Below are 22366 nucleotides of genomic sequence, written 5' to 3'. Positions count from 1 at the left end.
AACTTCCCACTCTTCAGCGATGGTATTGGCAGCCGCCTGCAGCACGCTGGATTGCACACGTTGCAAGGAGCAGCTCAGGCAGTGTTTGTAGCTCTGCTGTCAGGCACGACACCCTCGCTGGGCTGGGGCTGCTTTCAAATCTCACTTATCAGGGTAGCCTAAGCTGTCCATGTGATCGCTGTGGGATTTTTTTAAGCAGAGAAAGTTGCGTGCAGCGTCGAGAGAACAGCGCGATGCCTGGGCTGCTTGGCACCGCGCTCCTCGGGCTGGCATCCTTCCAGGGCGTTATGTCGCAGCCAGGCGTGTCACATCTGATGTCAGGACTGCCTGGGAAATGTCTCCCCGTCGTCGCTGCTGGGCGAGTCATCGCTCTGACTCGGTTGCGTTTCAAGTCTCGCCCGTTAATGCTTGTAACGCAGGGGAGGCAGCGGGGACTGCGCATTCATGCCCCGGCCATGACTTGCAGACGTCCTCGTGCAGGTCCCGAGTGCTGAGGTCCGGGTGCATGGAGCATAGGGGTGAATCCTCCCTCCGCCTGGGCAGGTCCCTCTGAGGCTTGCGTGAGAGCAAGAATCAATCCTTCAGCCTGAGTGCAATGCAGATGAGTTGCATTGCCACTTTTTCAGGGGCTTCAAGAGGCACAGGGGGGCTGCCCAGCGTGGGACAGTTGTGAGCCAGAGCCAGGTCCCTGTGCAGGACCTCCTGAATGCAACAGGAGCTATTCGCTCTCAAAGAAGACAAGTAGCTGATGGCTTAAATAATAAAACACACATTTTGCAGCCCAGAAACCCACGTGAAGTGTGTGCTAAACATTGGAGAAAATGTGCTTTTCTGTGCTCCAATAACACTAGAAATGGACTCGCATTGCATATATAGTTTTATCATGCTTTCTAAACAAAGATAGTCAGAACTGAGAGTGCTTTTCAATTCGTATATTGGGATTTTCTTTTAACAACTCCCGTGAATGCATAAAGCCAAACAAATGAAAAGATCTCTTCATAATTTTGAAGTTGCTGACTCATATATGCAAGCAGAAACATCTCCCTACCTTTGTCTGGGTAGGCTTTTTCTTGTTAATGGTATGGCCTTCTGCTTCTCAGAAGTACTGCTCACCCTCACTGACTCTTCTGCAGTTCTAAACACCAGTGACTCGCCTGTAGCACTGTGGCTGCCGTCGTCACGTAGGTTTGTGGGCACCACTCCCTTGCCGGGGTGTGTGCAGAAGGGAAGCACCTAGCATCCTCCTCAACAGCTGAAGGATCCTGCAGACAGAAATCATCCAAAGGAACTGTAATAGTTAAACTGTACGAAAGGTGTTTAAGTTAAAGTGAGGTCAGGTCTATACAGCTGTGGCCACTTTGCAGCTGGTAAAAGAGAGGAAAGGACAGCAAGAAGCATCTGAGGTCATAGAATCAGAGAATGGTTTGGGTTGGAAGAGACCTTGCAGACCATCTCATTCCAACCCCCTGCCATGGGGCAGGGACACCTCCCACCAGCCCAGGTTGCCCAGGGCCCCATCCAGCCTGGCCTTGAACACCCCCAGGGATGGGGCACCCACATGCCCCACAGGGATGGGGCTGCCCAGCTTCTCTGGGCAGCATGTCCCACCCTCTGAGGGAAGAATTTCTTTCTTATATCTACCCTAACCTACCCTCTTTTAGTTTAAAGCCATTCCCCCTGCCCTGTCCCCACCCTCACAGCCCTGTGCAATGAGCAGCAGGGAGCGTGCACTTGGAAATGTGGTAGGGACAGGGACCGACCAGGGCTATGGGTTGTTTGGACCTGGGATTTGCGTGAGTGCTTTGCAACTCAAGCATAGCAACAAAATGTCCAAAAAGGAACTTCCTCAGCCTCCCCACAGACCCAGGTAGAAATACTGGAGCAGCATACTGCATTTTGCAGCGGGCGCTTCTCCTGCTCTTTCAGCCATCAGTATCTCATGTTTGTGTACAGGCAGACTGCTGCTGCCGGTCGTCCCCGTTTGAAGGGATGCCTCCTGGTTGCAGCCTGCAGATATCTGCAAGGCAAAGGAGCTCGCAGGTACCCCCGCTGTCCCGAAATAGCCGTGAGAGAAGCGTGGGGCGCTGGGCTGCAGGGAGAGGTGCTGAGAGCGGGTGGGAGCCGACGGGGTCAGGGTTTGGCCTTCACAGCCAGAGCTGAGCGTTTGCTGCCGCCTCCCCAGTGCATCCCGCAGGCTTTAAGAGGAAGGTGTGGAAGTGGAAGGAGGCCTGGGGTGCTGCTTCTGTAAAAAGAAGTGTCTCAAAGCATCAAGAGCAGCCCCGATAATTCCCTTTTTAGGTTAAGTAGGAGCCTGCTGAGGGCGTGCTCTGAGAGGAACTGGCTGTCCCCTTGCCAGAGACCGAGGGACAGTGCTCGGAAGGGTCTGGCCTCTTGGGGTCTCCTCGTTGTTCTCCTCCCCCATCCCTCTCTCTGCATCGCCATCTGGGACGTTTCTTCCCTTAGCTGAGGCAAACGTCAGAGCCTGTGCCGAATTCCGTTCTTTTTTGGGACATGACTTGAGCTCACGCTTAGCTTCCCGGCCGTGAATTGAAGAAGCCCGGAGCGTGCATTTAGCAGTGAGGGCACGTGAGAGAGGGGCTGGAGGAGGAGGTCAGAGCGCTTGTGGATCCCTGCCCTGACAGGGTGCTTTGTGGCACTCGAGATGCTCCTGGCTTTGCACTTCTCTTCTGGCAGAGTCCACCCAGCCCAGCAGGTTCATGTTGTCCTCAGACCGATCTAATTAAAGTGCGTGCTTCCAAAGGTATAAGGTGCTTATCTGCTGCGTGGCTGCTCTGAAACACAAAAGTACCAGCCTCTCCTTGTTGCCTGCCTTTGTGCAGCAGAGAGAAATCAATTGTGTGTGCTAGTGATGCGATGCATTCTCCTCATCTTTTTTTTTTTTTGCGCAGTGTCATTTGGAAAGTGGTACGTATCTTGCTGATGGCACGTTATCTTGTGGATTGCCACCTCCCTATAACTTTGTGTTCCTCTTTCTTCATTGGCACACAAATAGCATTAAAAAAAACCCTTCACATGGTGCATGGACTCTTGAAGGGTATTTTTAACCTATTGCACTCAACCATATTTGGGTCTCTTCTCAAAATACAAACTCCCTGACATGCTCAGATAGGCAGTGGCAGGGCTTTTTGCCTTGGAAAAAGGAATGTAATATACTCTGAGTGAATCACATGCCCTGCCGGACAGAGTGCAAGTGGCCATTGGAGAAAGTCCCTCTGCTTCCACAGAACAGCAGTTCTCTTCCTTTTCAGGATATGCTGCACCAAGTAGCTGTCTTCATTTCTTTTTCCTTGTTGAAGTTTGCAATACCAGGAGAGAAAACATGACATTTTATAGCAAGGATGGTACAATTCCTGTAAATAGTTTCATTTGCCCTGCTCTATACTGCAGCGGGGCAGGATTTCTGCTGGGAAAGTTTCTGACCTGTGCAAGAGGGGAGAAGAAAGAGTGAGCCCCTGAGTCCCCTGGTTTTTTGTAGGAAGGCTCTGTACAAGCATATCTTAACTTCTGTGATCCACTGTGTTCACTCACGCAAACTGTAGCCTAGAATTCAGTTTCCCATTAATTGTTTCCAGTGCACCAACGTTTGTGCGTAATTATATGCGTTTTTACACCTCCAGTGTGATTTGCAGTTCCTTTTCCACCGTTTCTTAGGTAAGTGATGAGAGCATCTCCCACCGATCAGTTGTTCCCCTCGCCCTCTGCTCTAACAGGCAGCCCTGCTCTTAGATCGATGTTTGGGTGAAAAATGCACACATTTTATCCTGCAAAGCGTGTGAACAAGCGGCAGTCCTGGCTGTGGGGAGCTGGGGCTGGCAGCCTGCCCTGCCGAGCACAGGTACCGGGGAGCCCTTTGGCAGCAGCCCCCCCGAGCGGCACGCAGCAGCTCTCCCTACCTCGATGCTTTCCAGCTTAGTGTTTTGCACGCTTGTAGGCACAGAAGCGCTCACTCTGCTTCCTCCGACCGCCACCGCGATTTAGCTGGGTTATGGAAATCTTTTCACGGCGGCTGTGGGAGAATTTGTTCCTTTCTTATCAGCCGGCTTCAACGGTGGCGGCAGGCTGGGAGAAGGTAAAAGCTGAGAAACAAACACAGCCTGGTCTTGAGGTGACGGAAACACATTTAGATAGAATAATAATGGAAGTGTCAAGTCAGCAGAAGATGTCATATTTCAAAAGGAGGTTAGTCATCTACGTGCCTGTGCGATTTGGGAACCCGGCGTCCCAGGGAAAGTTAGAGGCCTTAGGGCTTCTGCGTCCTTCAGCGCTTCTGAAATGTCTCATCCCCCCTTCAGAATATTAATGTCAGAGCTATGTAAAGGCAAATTTTCAAAAGATAAATAAATGGCATAAAGAGCTATAAATAGGAAGAGGATATTCCAGAGTCAACATCCTATTAAATCATTTTTCTCAGGGTGGATTCTTTTTGGGGTAAAGTTACATATTTAAAATGTAAAATATTTGCCTGCTGGGCATCCAGTGCAGGCTTTTATTTTTTTCCTCTGTGGGAAGGGACCACAGAAGGAAAGGCAAGGCAGGGAAAGCAATATCGAATAAGAGTAAGCAGGAGAAGGGAAGGGAGCAAAAGCTGCACTAACAGTATTGGGATGAGATACTGAGCTAATAAACTGAGGGAATATCTAGCTAAAGAGGAGGGGAAGGGGAGCCACAGAGGAAATGAGGCAAAAAGTATAAGGTTCAGAAGAAGAAGGTGGGAGCAGGTTAATTACAGATGTTCCTTGAGGACAGCAGTCATTTATACGCTTCATCTCTCTCTCTCTCTCATATTATAACAATCTCTGTTAATATCCCCTAGCTGTGCTATCCGCTTTGCAGTTTGGATGAAAGCAGTCTTGCTGTGTCTAAGTAGTTTTCAGCGCTCCTGTGTAAGTACAGGACTTCCAACATAGTTCACAGGTAGCTCTTAGACAGATTTAATTTTTTAAAATGATTTTACAATCTTTAGAATTTTGTAGTGCATTTGTATAAAGAGGGATTTCTTCTACCCTTCCTCAGCCCTTCCCCACCCAGACTTTGCGTACAGCTGCAGAGGATGCCCTCGGAGGAATACGCTTTGGGACAGCCACGCAGCCCAGCTGGGGATGGAAGGGCAGTAGTTGTTGCAGCCTGTGTTGTTCTATGGATTTTGTCCGCTGTGATCTCAGAGGCAGGCTCCTTCCGATGGTCAGCTACAGATGTGTTATTCTTTTGTTTGTTTGTTTAACTCTAAACTCAGACTTGAAACTATGGCTCTCACTCACGGTTCGGTGCATTTCTCTTGACCCTAAATAATTTTTAGCGTAGATGTGGGCAAGCTGTGTGCTGTGTGCTTCGTATAAGGCATGGGCAGCTCCTGCTAGGACATGGGGCCGTCCAGGTCCTGTGAAGTGAGGGACCGTGTCTCTGGCAGTGACCACGCTTAAGTGGGGGCTGCGACCATGTCCCACCATGCACTGTGGGGGCAGTTTTCTGTATTTTTGCTCAAGTGGCAGAACAGCTGGTACCTAAAGGTGTAGCAATTTCATACAGCCAACGGTAGGCTTAAAAGTGAAACGAACCAGTCTGATTTCTGATGCTGCTCACAGATAACCTCAGCAACACAGTGGGATCAGCTGCAGAGGTCCTGCTTTCAGCTCCAAGCACGAACAGCACATCGCATCAATGGGAGCTGCTGGAGACAGCCTTGCGCATCACCTCTACGCTCCTGGCACCCTGGGGTGTGGGGGTCCCCTCTCTCTGCCCTGGTTAGTCCTTGCAGAGCAGCAAGGAAGCACTCCCAGCCCCAGCGTGTCACCCAGGGCGGGACGTGGTCCTGTGCCGGGCTCCTGCCCTCTTTTTGGGATACGTGGTGCGAAGCGGGAGGCGGGGGGAGGGCTTGCTGGGGGGCCACACCGACCTCGCCGGAGCCCCATAGATGAGTGTGGTTCATAAATCTCACTCTTCAGATAATCCTGCTCTAGAGACAGGGTGAGACATCTTGATTTAGACCTGCGTGAAATTTGCTGAGCCAGTTGCTCTCCCATGGTTTCGTTTTGCATCTTCCCTTCTCTCTCCCTGTATTACTGTATGTGCTCTCTGTACATTGCACACACACACACACACACACACGTGCACCCTACACTTGTTATTTTGCTGCTGGTGTACCATAGCACTCATGTCTGTGTGCTTTCCCAGGCCGTTCATTGTGCTGCCTCCCCTGATGGAGTGGATACGGGTTGCCGTGGCTCACGCGGGGCACCGTCGCAGCTTCTCGGTGGACAGTGATGACGTACGGCAGGCAGCGAGGCTCTTACTGCCTGGAGTTGACTGTGAACCTCGACAGTTAAAGTAAGTCCACACAAAGATCTGATGCTTTGTGCAAAATAATGTCTCTCTCTCTCCTAGTGACAGCGATTTAGCAGGCAGGCAGAGGGCTCTCTTATTTCCCGGAGAGGTGCACGGATGCTCGGGCTCGTCGCTGCGTGCGTTGCGAAATCGGCTCTGGTATTTGCTCACATCCGTGGATAAGCCGGTTGCATGATAATGGGTGCCTGAATATCTCACAGCTGGATCGAGCCCATCATCTGCTCGCCTGCTTTTTTTCTCTCACTATTAGGTTCTGCTTGGTAATGAGGGGCTGAAATCTTCTGCTAATTGTCTGCTTCGTATTGCTTCGCTCTAGAATACCGAGATATAATTGGCAGGGCTGCAGATATTTTCACTGCTTTGTTTTCAGCATTAATGGTAAAAGGGCACATTTAAACTTATAGGTAAGAATACCTCTTGCAGTAAAATTGTATTTTTCATGCTAATGTCAGTTCAAATTAGTTGTAAATGTCAGCCTGGATAATTTGACTTTTTCGTGTATCAAGTGTGACCTTTTGGTTTTCTAATGAAGTCCTAAAGTATTTATTGCCAGGATATGCTTTTAGTGTCTGTTTTGCTTTATTATTATGTACATGTATAACAGCGTGATCTAGGGCTGTGCTGGAGTCAAGAATAGATTTGGTTTGGATTTTCATATGAAAAGGCATTATGAATCTGCCGAAGCAGAAATTACTCACTGATACTACTTTACAAATTTGTAGGTAAAAAACAATCTTCGGTAGTCTGCCTCTCGTACGGCAGTAGGTGCATTCTTCCCTGCAACACAGAAAGCAGAGGAACGATCTACATGATTAGCTGTGACAACCTGCGTCGGAGCAGCTGTGTATTGTTGACTCTGGCCTTGACATGCTCTCTCACCAGAGAGTATAATACTTTACTTTGTGATCTGCCTAAGGTTTTTATAGTCATGGCTATTGAATATTTAATTGAAGAAAGATGTTGAATTTTGAAAGCTAAATCTGGAGCGTTTCATATTTCAAATATTGACTGTAATTGCTTCCCTTCAGTGTGAACATCTTGACCCTCATTTCCAGAAGTGCAGCGTTCTGCATCCCTACTGAAGTGTCAGGACTTATAGGTACTACACGTTTTCTGAGGACCTAGCACTTGGTCTTGAAAAGGCACAATTAATTAAATTTCTGTTTCAGTATTTAGGTAGGATTGCAAATGAGGCTTGTGCTCTAAATCTTCTGTCTTAAAAATGAAGGTATAATATTTGTGCATTTAAAAAAGCATGATCTGCATCATTCTAAGGAGTTATATTTTGTCAGTGTGTATGCACACGCACACACACATAATATAAAACACCATCAACTGGTTAGATGATTTTCCAGAAGTTTCAAAATCACTTAAAGTTGGGGAGAGTTGTATTATGCTAGAGGAAAAAGTATTAATGATGAGGAACAAATCAGCACTTAGTTTAAAGTTGCCATCAAGAATTCATTTCATAATGGATTTAAGTGGTGGCTGTTGTCCTGCTTATCCCACAAGTGGGGATGAGCCTGAAGAGCGCAGCCCAGAATTAATCAGGTGGGAGGGAAAAAATAAATCATGCCAGAGACAAGCTCTGGATTTCACGAAGACCAGGATTTGCAGCATGCTCTTATTTGACTGTAGGGGCCTGATTGTCCCACTGATGTCCCAAAATGTGAATCTCAGGAATCTCAAATCAGGGGTCTGCAAACGAGTGTCGATGTACTTGGTGGTTATGTCGAGGTCTGTGAGTACTGCCAGCGTTGTGCAGGAGGTTCTTTGTGTAGCTGAGGCTCTGGTCCTGCGTGCCTGTAATCCCGAGATCAAAGGAAGGACCGTGCTTTTCTGAAGAATAATGTGAAGCATCAGGATGTTAATTCGAAATCTTGCAGCTTGTAATTTTTTTATTTGAATTCCGTACAGACCCTGACCGCTTCTCATTGCCACTAAGCCGAGCACCATCCTTTCATGCCTCCCTGGCAGGGAGGAAGTGTTCCCAGCCATCAGCTCCTCAGCAAGCACCAATGCCCTAAGTGCAAACACGGGGTGTGGGGGGGGGACCCAACAGCTGTACAGGGGATGGCTTTTCAAATAAGCTGTGGGATGGATGACAGCTGGAGGATTTTAAGTGATGTGAGCTTGATATATTTTTGTGACTTGGATAAATATTTCTTAGTAAGTAGAACCTTAAAACCAGTAAAATTTCTAGGCTTTTCTTAGCAATCTTCTTTAGTCCCTTAAATACAGGAACCCAAACCAAAAAATTCACCGTGTTACATCCCATGGCCCGTGTCCTGTGCTGTGATATCGCATCATTCCGTGGCGTTGATTCACAACCTGTCACTGCAAACGCATAAAGCAAAATCAGCTTCCACACTGGAAAAATACGCATACGGAGAGAGGCAGAGCTCTGGCAGAATCTCAAAGGCTATGAAGTTCAGATAAAAAACAAATGTTCGGTTTCTTATCTGAAGTACAGCATGGAGGTCTCCCAGCGGAGCTGTGTGACACTTCCCAGCACAATCACATACTCCAGCAGTGAGGTTCCTGATATGTGGCTTTGTAAATCATCTCTGCTCTCTTCCTGCCTTTCACTCCAATACTTCCTCTCTTTCTCCCTTCTTCTGATCTTCAAAAATCCATCTCCTTAATTTCTTGCGATGTTTTCATCTCCTGAAAGAGGAGCTGTTTTTGCTCTGGGTAGAGGACTGAGGGAGGCTGGAGTCAGGCAGGAGCTGTCTGTCTCCTTCCTAATCTCTTTTCATTTTACAGCAGCAGACATGCCAGAAAGTTTCTACCCTTTCCCAGCCTTGTCAAATGAGCAGGGATCTAAATGTTCACCTTCCCCCAGGAGTGGGAGCTTTAAATAGAGCAGTTGTCTCTACCTCTTGCAAGGAGTTAGGTTTCACAGATGGATTGACTGCTGGTTGTACAGCAGCTAGCTGAGACTGAAGCCCAAGTTGTGTCCAAAATATTCTTTGTTGTGGTGGGAGACCAGACTTAAATAACACCCCACCTGTTCCCAGGACGTGTTGTGCCACCTGAGGCAGCTGGACAAAGTCAGCAGAGAGTTGTGTGCCAAGCAGCTCTCTACTGGCATAGATCTAGTGAAGGTGGGCGCTCTGCCCCCAGCACCAGGCCTCTGGTTAATGGAGGTATCAGGGATGAAGGTAATTTGTTGTCAAAAAGGGACATGCTGGTAACAACTGTGTTGGACCTTCTCAGCCAAAATACAAGCTCTTCACATGTCTCTTTCCTTCCTCCAATCCATAGGATGTTTGTTTTGGAAAAAATACCCAATGTGTTAGACATGTGCTGGGCAGAATGGCTAATGGATGGCTACATATGGGGACTGGAGGCTGAAGGCAGAGAGAGACAGAGCAAAGAAGGAGCATCCTGTATTGTTCAGCACAAAGGCTGCCATGCTTTTTATCAGGGTCAGTGGTTTTATTCCTTTTTGTAATATATTAGGGCAATCCTGGAGGATGTAAAGGTGCTGGAACAAACTGATACCAGAGAGGCAGTAGTGTCATGCAAGAGACTGTGGTCAGTCCTGCTCCTGACTGGTAAAAGTGCTATTTTCTGGACAGTCAGAGGTTAAAGGAAGGATATGGTCTGGGGTGCAATTGCATGTGTGGGCAAGCATGTTCATTCTGATATCCAGAAGCAGCAAAAATTCAATTCCCCTTCAGGCTAGGCATCTCTCTGCAGCTACATTGGTGGCTGGAAACCCTTTCACGCTCGTTAGTGCCCTGTCCCCTTGCCCAGCTCTTCGGAAGGCTGTGAAGCTCCTAGCTGGCATTTGGAAGAGAAGCAAACTTTACTAGTTTTGATGAACATTTTCTTCTTGTCCATAGTTGAAAAGGCCTGTGTCTTCTCTTGTACACTGGAGAAACAAGATTGCTTTCAGCAGCATTCATTGCTGTCCCTCACAGGCCACAGCTGCTTCACTGGAGGCAGGTCTTGGCAGGAGGAGCCCAGGACATTTCTTTAAAGAGGGCTGAACTCCATTTTGGCAGCTGTAACCAAAGGACAGTGATGGGCAGTGGCTCTTTTGTATCAGGCTCCTCATGGGTGAGTGCCACAGGGGTCTGTTGTCTTTTTGCCCCATCCCGGATTAATGTGAATGCAGCCTACGGGGCTCCCCATTGCTGCTGCTTGTCCCAGAGCTGGTTGAGAGCAGCCTCATGCAAGGCAGAGCCCACTTGCAAAGGGCAGCATGGCAGCTGGCGGCATCCCAAACATCTCCTCCGCGTCATTGGCCACCTCTGACATGTTCCTCTCGATCCTTCAGGGCCCAGAGTCTGTTCTTCCCTTCAGCTGATGAGTGGCAGGCGTTTAAGCCAAGGTAACTTATCCACCTTAATTGCTTGCTTATACACACAGGCACTATTTCTGAGTCATGGGTGGGTTCTCCAAGGGTGCTGGGCTCACATACGGTGACCACAGCAAATATCCCGTTTCTTCTCTGACCAGTTGTGAAGCTGAGTCCTGTCTCTGTTCCTGACCATGGTCGTACCCTTTTTTCTCCTCTCTTCTTGGAGTGCAGAGATGAAATTGGTATGTTAATGTCCCAGCCTTGAGAAGGCACCGGGGGAGGTGTGCATCAGTGCTAACAGATGCCAGCACCCAATTGTGAATACTTTGCTTCTGTTTTCAGGAAGAAAATCCCGGGGAGAAAGGAAAACTAAACAATAACAACAAGGTTATGGGAATGGAAAAGCAGTAATCAAAAAGAGAGCACATTATGCAGCTTAATGCACTCAAATTGGGGTGACCAGATAACCTCTGTCCCAGAGATGAGAAAGAGCTGCCTCATGAAACCAGAAGGTCAGAGAGAAATATTTTTAACAAAGCCCAGAGTGTGGTACCATAACGCTAAGGATTAATAAGAGCAGTACCCAATATTTGAAAAGGATGAAAAATGATCCAAGGAAAATTCCAGCCTCTTAGTGTAACGTCAATAATATGCAAGGCCTTAGAATGGTTTTTGAAGCAAAGGCTAATTAAAGACATGTTGTTGAGGGGAAAATGGGATAAAATGTGACACAGATTTTCTAAAGATAGAGCTTGCCAGACTAATCTAATAACTTTGTGATAAGATAACTGATTTTCTACCCCAAGGAAATCCAATAGATTTCATCTTTTTTGGAGCTGAGTGATGCAGTCCATGCAGAGAGCTTTTAGTTAAGACAGAGAGCTAGAGATTAGAGTAGGAACTGGAAAGTGGGCAAGGGCTGGCCTAAAGAGAGGTGACAAGGGGTGGGGTTGGCCGCAGTGAGGTTAACAGCAGAGTTCTTCAGCTCTCCATCATAAGAGCTGTGCTTTTTTAATTTTCAGAAAGGGCTTTGGCACGATTATTAGCAGCGTGCTCATGAAGTTAAAATTTGCTGATGCCATGGTGCTGAGAGGCATTGTCCAAACAGAGGAAGTTTGGGAAATCATCCAGGAAAGAGTGGATGACCTTGAGGGCTGGGACAACAGCAGTGAGATGAAATGCAGTTTTCCACAATTGTAAGGAACGCACACAGAGCTTAGTTTTTTTTAAAAAAATGCACAGTATATACAGTATAATTTATACTGTATCAGGAGCTGAGTTTTGGAAATGGGTTAGTAAAAACTAGCATTTCATCACAGGGTGACTGTGAACCACCCAAATGGCTGTTTCCTTAGCTAGGAAAAAAAAGCAAATGCAATTTGAGGGTGCATGACAAGAGGAAAATACTGGTGCCTCTGCAGGTGGAGCTGGCAGGAAGTGATGGGGAATAGCAAATACTGTGTTCACATCAAGAAAATATTCACGTTGGACCAGGCACAGAGAAATGGGCTAGCATGATCTGAGTTTTGACAAAATGTTGCTGTAGAGGAAGCCTGAAGGAATGGGGCTCATTTAGCTGAGCAGAGTGACTGCTATGGGAACATGGGGCTGTTCTCTAAATATATTGGGAGTAAACACCACAGAAGGAAACATGCTCTCTGTTTAAAGGGACATGGGAATATGTGGATATGAGTAAGTTTAAGCTGAAAGTGCAAATGGGTCTAAGCCTTGCTGCAGGGAGGGATGGGGATTCTTAACACTCCAGTCTCGTGTGCTTCCACAGTGGCTGCCTCATCCCAACCTCACCCAGGGCTATGAGTTGCATTTGCAGCTCTGATCCAGAAAGATCTCTAGGCAATTTCAGTATCTGAATGCCTTTGAAAATCTGTCTTTAATTGAAAATCAGTCCTAATTTCCAATTAGCCTTGAACCGGGAATACCTAGTCTGCTTTTCTGTCTGGGACCATCCCTCTTAATGAAGGTTCTCTAGGAAAATAGGATTATCGACCTCAAGAGTGAAGCTAATTTAGCATGAGGAATCCTTGGCTCACTGTAGAAAGTTTTCTGAAGACTCTGGAAAGGGAAAGACACAGCAACGCAAAGGCAAGATGTGCACTTTTCTTCTTTCAGAGCAGCCTACACCATTTTTCATGTCATCTTAATACCGTACCACACATACACTCTTCTTACTTTCAAGTGAAAGAAGGGTTGTATTTAATGTTTTATTTATGGAAATCCTCTGTTTGTACTAGAGCATGAAAATATAAATAGACTTAATAAATAGACATTTGAAGGCACAAAAATATTTCCACTGTTCTTCACTCTCTTAAAATGCACAGGGTGAGGGGCTGAGGTTCTGGAGAGAGGGAATAGAAAATTGCTAAGGAAATCTGCTATTTAATTAGATACAGCCACTGTTAAGTAGGGACGGGTGGTGTTTGGCTACCTCCTTGAATGTCCTTGTTCTTCCCACAAATTTTCACTAATCCTTTAACACCAACCGTGTCTATTGCCATAATTAGGCAAAAAAATGCCAAACCAGCAAGCAGTTGTAAACAAGCTGCTTGACAAAATCCAGCAGTCCCTTGGGGCAGATGGTGCCAGTAGATGAGGGAGATTTTATTACTTAAAAGATAGAGCATGGGTTTCCTGAGGTGAATCTCAACCTGTCTTGCCAACCAGCTGTTTGAAGACAGCAGTAATAAAAAAATTATTGAAGGGGATGGACTTCTCCTTATGTTCACCTTCACTTCCAGGGCAGAACACACTTGTATTTTACAGGCTTAAGGATAAACAGACTTTCTGGTTTTTGTTTGTTTGTTTGTTTTGTTTTTGTTTTTTTCCATTGCGAGCAAGTTCAGCAGTGCTTCATATGCTCTGATGCTATGTACATTCCTTTATGCAATCATCAGGATACAGGTAACATACTGCCTTCCAGTAATTAGTGAAACCTTAGATTAGTGAAAGATGAATCTGTACTCAAATTTTCCCCTGATACATTAGCCTTTTTCAAAGTCTGAAGTCAGATTCAGTTCTGAATATGGTTCCTGGACTATATGATGTGAGTCTGTAATATTAGAAGTGTTTTGAAATATAGGTTTGGGTCTTGATTTTGATAGTTACGTCACTTTTTAAATGTGTTTTCTGGTATCTGTAACTGATTTATTGTCAGGCCTTTGACAAGAATAAGAGGTTCGTTAATAAATATCCAGCGTATTTTTATTTTCTTGTCTAAGTTGGCTCCTGCTTAAAGTAAACAGGGATACTTTATGTCTGTATTAAAAAGTAGTGCTCTTCATCAATTTGATCAACGTGTTTGTGCTTATGTTTTACTTTCCCCAAACCAAAAACTCAAATAATTGACTCTATATAGTATTTATATTGGAGTCCTTTTAATATTAACATCATATTTCCCATGAGTACGTCACTGGGAAAAGAGCACTCACAAATTTAAATCAAATCATCTACTGCTCCTGCTGCTGCCGTTCATGTCTGTAGCCTCACTGAAGAGCCCCAGGCAAGGCACAGGACCCTTTTGTGCTATGGGCTGTGCACACCCAGATCAAAACCGTGATCTCTGACCCCAAGAAATTAAGCATTGCAAATACATGCACGTAGCTAGCTAAAATATGACTCCTTCCAGACTTGCAGCCAGCTGAACTATAATTTCTGACGTGAGACCTCATTCATATTTAGGACAGAGGCAGAGTGAATAAACTCCACAGAGCTAAAGAAATGGACTTAATTAATAGATTATCATTCTTTTAATTGAAAGGGCTGATGACTGAGTCCCAGGTGGCCAAAGAAGGTTTTAGTGCTTGGATATCACGATGATGATCTGTTCATTTCAGCTGAGGGAAGTGTTTGTCCTGCTGCTCATCAAATTCTGCTTTCCATTTCTTTTAAATTAACTATTAGCTTGAGATGCTGGCGTGTATAGCTTAGAACATAATTAGGATGTTCATACATTTTTTTCTTTTTATAACATTTACAGAGCGTTGCATTTTTTTAATTGTCCACTACTGACTCTGGCAATAATCCCCTCCAAAAGAACAAATAATTAAAAAGCTATATAATAAGAGAACTGCTGCGTATACCAGTTACGATGGAAACACTTTGTCTTTGAATCATCTGTTTTCCCAAATGCATTCAGTCCGTGAGTAACTTATTAAAGATCTGCACAGACCTTATCTTAGCCAGTCCAAGTGACAATGAAAAAACTTGCCTTTCACCGTCGCTGTAGAAGTGCCGCATTATGTTTTCATAACGCGAGTTTGGGAAAAGATAAAAATAATTTGCTCTACTGTTAGGAGCCGTTATAAATGAAGAAGATTGCCTTTGACTCCTTTCAGAGGTTCGAGTGTTTCGGAGTACGATGGAGTGTCATGGTCACCGTGCAGCTTTTGACAGGGGCCATTGGCACATAATTAATGTTACCATGGCACTGCCCATATAAAGCCCCAGTAAAGTTAATTATGTGCGGTGGTAACTCTGTAATGATCTTGAAGATAACTGCTGTAGAAGCAATATCTGTGAGGAATTAAAAGAGGTTTGGGAGAAAGTTGTACATTAAAAAATATGCTCACAGCTTAGCTACAAAAATAACATCAGGATTTCACTTGCTTCTGGTTTTCCTTGTACCTGAGAAGGCAGTCATTTGCTTGTTTCAGGATAGGGAAGGAGCAGTTAGTGAGCTCGTAGGCTGTCTGACTGAACCCCTGAGTTAACGGGGACGGGTTTGCTGCTGAGCACAAGTCCTGTGATCAGAGCGCGTTAAGTCAAGCGCAATATATGTAACCTCTCAGTTTTGGAAGTCTGAGCACATGTACAGTGGTGGTGGTCCCAGGGAGCCTGCCCAGCTCCACAGTCTGCTAAATGTGGGAATCCAGAATGGGCTTAGCCATTCAAGGGAGGATATCAGACTCCAAAAGTGATGGTCAGTCCTACCTTTGCCACTGTGTCACCACTCAGAGACCTCAAAGTTGACCAGCCCTGGCTAGCAGCCAGGGTGGTGACATCCTGCCCTCCTGAGACTGTCCCCAGGGAAAAGGGGATGGAGAGCCATGGCCCCCTGTGATCTTCTGCTCCTCCCATCAGCCAGCCCTGTCCTTTTGATGGAGAAGCATCTTTTTTGCAGGGTGAGGACGTGGGGAAAGGACAAACCTGTGAGAGCTCTGTCAGCCGGCAGAGCTGGCAGCAAGCTGATGTGGCCTTGGAGGCGATGTCCAGCTGTCGAGCCGGTGTCAGTGTCCTGTGCGTTTGGAAAGATCCCAAATACTTTCTGGCAAAAGGGCCGTGAACTGACTGGTTTCCAGTTCTGTTTGCATTGCGCTTTTCAGCATCGCTGATGCTGGTGTCCCTTACTTTGCACGCACAGCTTTACAGCTCTGAAGCAAGACCCTGTATATTTAGCTGACTTAACCGTCCCTCGTCAACCTTATTTTTCAGACTTCTTCCTATCCTTTTCCCACCTCTTCATAGCTTGTCAGTATATTTGTTGCATTACGAAGATGGGAATTCGGAGTGTGTCAGGCTGGGGTGCTTGCTCCCTTCCTCCTTTTATCTTGCATCCTTTAATGTTTGTGAGCCTGTGTTGTCCGTGATAGACCAGCATCCACTTACATAGAGTAATATGGAACAGAAACCCCCTCTTCCACTCAATAGAGTGATCCTGGTGGAGTCAGCATTAGACAGCTACTGGTAAGAAGGAGGACTTGGGAGCAAATGCAGTGCTGTGTCGGCTTAGGGTTGATTTTTGATGATTTTGGGCTTTTTGTTTTTTCTTTTTTTCTGTTTTCATTCTGAAATGTGACTGCTCATTCTTTCTGCTGGACCATCTTCCCAGTTGGCTTTCTCTGGTTTTAAAAGTGATGCTATGTTCTCCTATTCTGTACTTGTAGTTCCTGATCATTTTTGATCTGTCTCTTTACTGCTTTATATCTGTACATGTTAAATCTCCTTTTCCTTAACTCATTCATCTCTCCAGCTTTTTAAAATGGTTCTACACTTTCCCTTCTGAAGCATTTTCCATTTTTTTCCCTTGTGTCATGCTCTGGTTTTATTAAACTCCCCAGTTTGATCATTATCTGTTTTATTAGTCAACATAATGGTGGCAGCAGCAATGCTCTGTGTCAGTTTTTGCCACCATGGTTTCCTTTGTCCCATAAATCAGGCTCTCATGCTTTTTGAGGGGTAGACCACTGGTAGAGGCACTAAGATGTGGTTTCTTGCTTTGTGGTACTTTAGTTGGCAGTTTCTTCAGTGCTGCCCAACAGCCTCGCAGCTCAGGCCCTCCTCTGAATCTGGATTATTGTTACAGTGCCCGTACAGCTGTAGCATCCCAGAGCTGTAGCCTTGGGCCAAGACTATCATCCTCCCCAGCTGATCGAAGAGTACCAATTTGCTGACATCCAATGCCAGTAGTAACTAATGAGTCCCTGGCTATAAGTGGGTGAACTGATGTGTTCTTAGGGACTGGAGCAAACTCACAGAGGAGCAAACTCACAGAGCAGCAGCAGTAAGAAATGTCTGAAGCCATGCCAGAGCAGAACTCTGGGCAGCCCCTACAGAATAGGTAAAATAAGTCCTTGTTCCTCCTTCCTCCCACGTGTGGGTTTGCATCCCAGGTCAAAATCCAGTGTTTGTTTTTTTTTTTTTGTGAAGAAAAGATCATCACTAGTGTTCTGCTTGCACCAAGCCTGGCTGACGTCAGTGAAGCTCTGCCTGTTTCTGCCAGCGCTGAGTTTGACCCATTTTATTCAGTCTCTGTTACATACCTCAGTACAAATGATGAAACAGTGGCTTAACACAAGCAGTGATTCATAGTGGCAGACACCTCTGCAGTCCTCAGAGGATGTCTGGATCTTTCCATGGCTGCACTTCACTGAGGAACCACCTTGTTTTCAGCCCAGAGTCATCTGGAAATGGCCAGCTGCAGCTGGGAAGCCCGGCCTCTCTCTCCGTGCACTGAAAATCCCAACATCTAACTTCTGATTGGCTTTATCCCTGTTATATGTTAAAGGAGGGCACAGATGATCTCTAGCATCCCATGCTATGGGGGTAGCAAGTACCAAATGTTGCTGTAGCTCTTGTGCCAGAAATGTGCCATACGGTGTGAACGTGTAAAAGCAGCTATTGCTCCTGCGGATCTCTGTGTCATCGAGCTCAGCCCTGCATATCTGTGCTCCTTTATCTTGTTCCTGAAACTTGCTCAGAAACAACTGTGCAACAAACAGCCTGGTTATGGTTTTCTTTCTTCATCTCTGTTGCAGGCATATTACTTCTGCAGAATCTGTTACTGCTGGTGGTGTTTATTGTGTTTGAGTGTCGTGCGTTAATCTTTGTGGCATGCTGTGGTGATGCAGCGTCGCTCTTGTTCCCCTCAATAATGGTACTCCAAACTTTGTTTGCATTTGTAGGACATCAACTTTTAAGCAGCCAAAAGCAAAACTGAGCATGTGGAAAGAACAAAATATTTGATTTCCAGTCTGGTTGTGGCCCAGCAAGGCAGAGAACAAACTTAAGCTCAGATGCCAGTTTCTGAGCCCTGCAGAAGCTTTGATCAAAATGCTTTGTATTTCCTGTCTCACTTTCCTTCCTCTGAAAGAGGAAGAACGACAGCTATTGCCACATACCACTGCTTCTATATAAACAGCGTATTCATTGCATATTGCTGTTGAATATTAAGCAGTGTGTCACATATTTTTGTAAAGCTTTGATAACACACGTTAAAGGAGAAAGTTAAATGATAATGATGTGCTGTTTGTATATTTTTTGGTTTGCTGCATTTTTTTACATTCAAAATAGAAAACAAATATTTGATGTCTATTTGTCTTTTTCACTTTTGATCCTGATTTTTTTTCTTCATTCATAAGTAGCCCCTTGTTTTCTGACCTAGTGTTGTTGGAGAATGAAAGCGATGTTTTTCCAAACAGTTCTTTATCCAAGTTCACGCCAAAAGCACTGTGGATTTGGACTCCACCCTCTACCCCAGACACTCTTCAGCATGAAAGAAAAGCAAATCTGTCTTTTAATAAGATGAAACCGGGTCGTATAAACATCGGATTTGAATTGCCTGCCCTCTTTAGAGCTGTAGATTCACGTCTTGGCTAACTAACTCCTATCCCTTCTTCCATTTGAAATGGATATTTTGAGCAGCTTACAGTTTGGGGATCTTTCTAATAAGACCTTAAAAGTATGACATTCTCTGTTATGCACAGCCAGTAAGGATTCATGGGATTTTGCCACAATTACCTAGCAAGAATGCTTTCTCCTCCCTGATTGCACGATGCCCTACTTGTCCACGGGACTCGTGCTTTCTCCTCCACAAAGGCACCTCTGTTACTGGGGCTGTGCTGGTCAGATACTTGAAGGCGTTGGGAATTATGTTGTTTTCTCTTTGTTGTATTGTCAATGGTGATACGTCCGTTTGATGTTAGTTCAAAGCTTACTGAAGCCACTGAAGCTTTTCAGAGACTGGGGGGACTGGATCACCTCGCCATGCGGAAAGAGAACTTGTGGTGAGAATGCGTTGTGCGTTGCTTCCATAGGGAAAAAAAAATCAAGTGAAAGCTCTTTTTTTTCCCATTTTTTAAAAATAAAATACATGACTTGCCCCATGAAAGATAGACCAAGGGCAATCTCCATTAGTATGCATTAACGTTTCCCATTCAGCACGTCCCTTGAGCATACAGGTCAAAGGAGAATGAATGTGTGCATGATCTACGTCCTTCAAAGACAGGGCAAAGGATTATTTTCCTAGGGACAGCAAGGTCTGTCCTGTGACTGTCCTCTGAGGGAGTTTATTTCTCGTGTTCACAGAATCGACGACTGTTTTTGTGCATCTCGGAAACTGGATGCAGTTGCCACTGAAGCGAAGTTCAAGCAAGACCTGGGTTTCCGAATGCTCAACTGCGGCCGAACGGATCTGGTTAAACAGGCCATATCCTTGCTGGGGCCGGATGGGATTAACAGCATGAGTGAACAGGTAACAAGATAGAAATGTAAAGAAAATCATGAAACATGAGAGTTTTTTTCTGTTTATCGAAGCAAATGAGCCCCAGCTTTCAGCTAAATAAAGGCAGGACCTTAACGTTTACCCTGCATCACTTCACATTTAGTTAAAGCACCATCAGGTGAATATCTAAGATAAGCTTGGTCATTTCAAGTCATATTGATTCTTTGGTACTGAGGCAACTCAGCGTGAGGGCAAATGCATCCCCTGAAATATTCTTAGCAGAGAAGTGAATCGGGTGAAGCCAGGAGATCATGAGACAGCTTAGAGTTGATCTGAATACTTAAAATGGTTTAAATGTCTTGAACAGTGGTGCGGGACAGGGCTTTCTGAGGTGAACACTTTCCCAGAGAAAACTGCCCTGGGATTTGCAACACGTATTACATAAACCCTCGATCCCCTGTCAGGAAAAGGTTAATCACTGGCACTCTCTGACTGAGTTGAGTCCTGTTTGAACTGATCTTCTAGATGTGAAAGCCTCTCTGCAATGTTACCACTCCATTAGTTTTGTGGCCAACATCCACCAATTGAGGAGCCTAAATTTCTCTGGAGTTGCTTCTCCAGGAGGCGAGTAGTTGTGTCCAGGGATAAACCTGCCCCTGTGGCTGGCACAGTTGGACTGTGACCCTCACGAGGTTGTTCCCCATTCCCAAGAGGGTAATGATGGACATAGATATTACCGCTTCCTTTTGAAATTGAGTTTTCTGAATTTTCTGATGCCCCCAGTGAAAGTCACAGTTGGATTGTAAGTAGGTTTAAGTCATCTGAGAGGAAAGCTTCTCTAGGAATGTGAGCTATGTTGCATTCAGTAGTTTCAGTTTGGGTCAATATCGTGAATTTCTTTGAGAAAAGCTTTAGAAGAAAGCAGTACTCCCTGAAAAAAAAAATGTATGAGAGAGCCCATTCCAAGGGTCATACATCAGATTTTAAAAATCATTATTATTTTAAGTTAGTCTGAACCTGGAAACTTTTCACAGCATATTTCCTCTGTCCTCCAGGCTGAAACCTGGGAACACTCTGGCTTGATTCATCAAAGTACTTAATCATATGCTTAACTCTGAACACATGCTTACATCCCATTTGAGTGAAAGTTAAGCCAGTGCTTAAATGCTTCCCTGGACCAGACATCCCACATCTTGCAGGGTAGAACCCTAAGTGATACAAGGCTGAAAGAAAAAGAGTCATTTTTTATTTTCCCAAAAACCAAACGCCCTGGGTGTTGATTTTTCATGTTGTTACTGTGTTCCTGTGTGTGTGGAGCAGTAATGATGGGCTCATTAAAAACCCATTTCTCCCACCTGCAAAGAGATGGGGGCTGAGTGATGCTGTAGCACAAGGCGGAGCTGCAGAGCAAGCCTGGGGACTGGCAGAGGCTTGAGAAACAGGGGCAGCAGTGCAAGAGGAGGGGAGTTTGGAAACCTCATTAACTCTTTAAAATCCTGATACGGTCACATGGCATTCAGGGCCCCTTTTAGTCTACGGTAAGTCCATCATCAGCCTCAGCAGGGCCAGAAACCACATGGGGTACACAGGCAGCCCCTTTGCATATGCTGGGATTGCTGCGGCGCTCTTGGCTCTGGCTGCACAAGTGCTGGGTCATGCATGAGGATTTCAAAGTCATGTGCTAACCACTTGATTTAACTTCTGAACTATACCATTTACAGAATTTGAAGTAATAGCTTAAGTAACATGTACTTAATTTTAAGCTACTGTCCAGTCACCGTGTTTCAAGGCCCAAGCACAACTTTTTTTGATAATTCTGGTGGTCTTGTTTACTCTGGTACTGTTTATTGACTGCCAAAGGAAATGTTCTGTCACTGACTGTAGCTGAATTCATTTCAAATTCTCTTTGCAAGTATCTTCAAGTCACCCGAACCTGTCCTTGCCTGGGGTGAAGTTTTTTGTTAATAATGGCAGGAGGCCCCAAATTCCTGTTCCCTTTCTCTGGATCTCCAAAAGTGGACTTGATCCTGTGAATTTCTCAGTGACTTTCAAGGGGTCTCTCACTACCTTGCAGGGACAAACCTTAATTTGTATTTTCTCTACAAGGGCAACCCTTCCACACATAAGCAAGAATGACGGTGCTGGGCTCTGGCTAGGAAGAGAAGTGGCATGGCTCTGTGTCTGGCCACTCTGGGCATCCCGTGTGCCTCTGAAAGTAATTTCACTTCATGGCAGGACTCAGATTAAACAGTGAACCTGCTGCCATCTGACAGCAAATTTACCAGGCAACTTCAAGATCGGCTACAAACATGCATCAGAGGTAGCCGCACGCTGCGGTAAATTTACTGCAAAACAACCGGTGACTGTTGATCAACACCCCCTACTGCATTTAATAAGTGGCTTTTTCTGTTTTAATTTATGGTAGATTTAATGATTTCTTCATGGTTTCATCTAGACTCATTACCACAGCTATAATAATACTTATCTTAAGGGAAATGGTGATCAGGCGCAGCAGGTATGTCAGATTAATACAAATTGTGCTGTGGTGGTTCGGTAGCAAAGGGTCAGTTAATCTAGTTTTCCTCCAGACAGGGTTGTGTTTTCCTTGCAACAATGCTGTCTAGCATTTCATTTAAAATTAAGTCTTTGTTTACCAGGGAGTGCTATGCAAAGCTTTAGCATCTCCAGTCCCTTACGGTACCTACATGGAAAAAACTGCCCAAATCTGCCCTGTC

The 22366-nt window shown here is 45.4% G+C and overlaps 1 protein-coding gene across 3 annotated transcripts in view; it reads left to right on the top strand.

Annotated features, from left to right (window-relative positions):
- The window catches only part of BTBD11 (BTB domain containing 11), a 169325-nt gene that overhangs the window by 110274 nt on the left and 36685 nt on the right, over positions 1–22366 (top strand). For all 3 annotated transcript variants that reach the window (XM_035340771.1, XM_035340762.1, XM_035340754.1), the window contains exons 4-5: positions 6193–6345; positions 19496–19661. In XM_035340771.1, coding sequence (XP_035196662.1) covers positions 6193–6345; positions 19496–19661 — 319 coding nt within the window. The remainder of the gene's footprint in view (positions 1–6192; positions 6346–19495; positions 19662–22366) is intronic.

Source organism: Oxyura jamaicensis, chromosome 1 (genome assembly GCF_011077185.1).
Source record: "Oxyura jamaicensis isolate SHBP4307 breed ruddy duck chromosome 1, BPBGC_Ojam_1.0, whole genome shotgun sequence".
NCBI classification, from domain to species: Eukaryota; Metazoa; Chordata; class Aves; order Anseriformes; family Anatidae; genus Oxyura; species Oxyura jamaicensis.
This window is presented reverse-complemented; position numbering and strand designations above follow the sequence as displayed.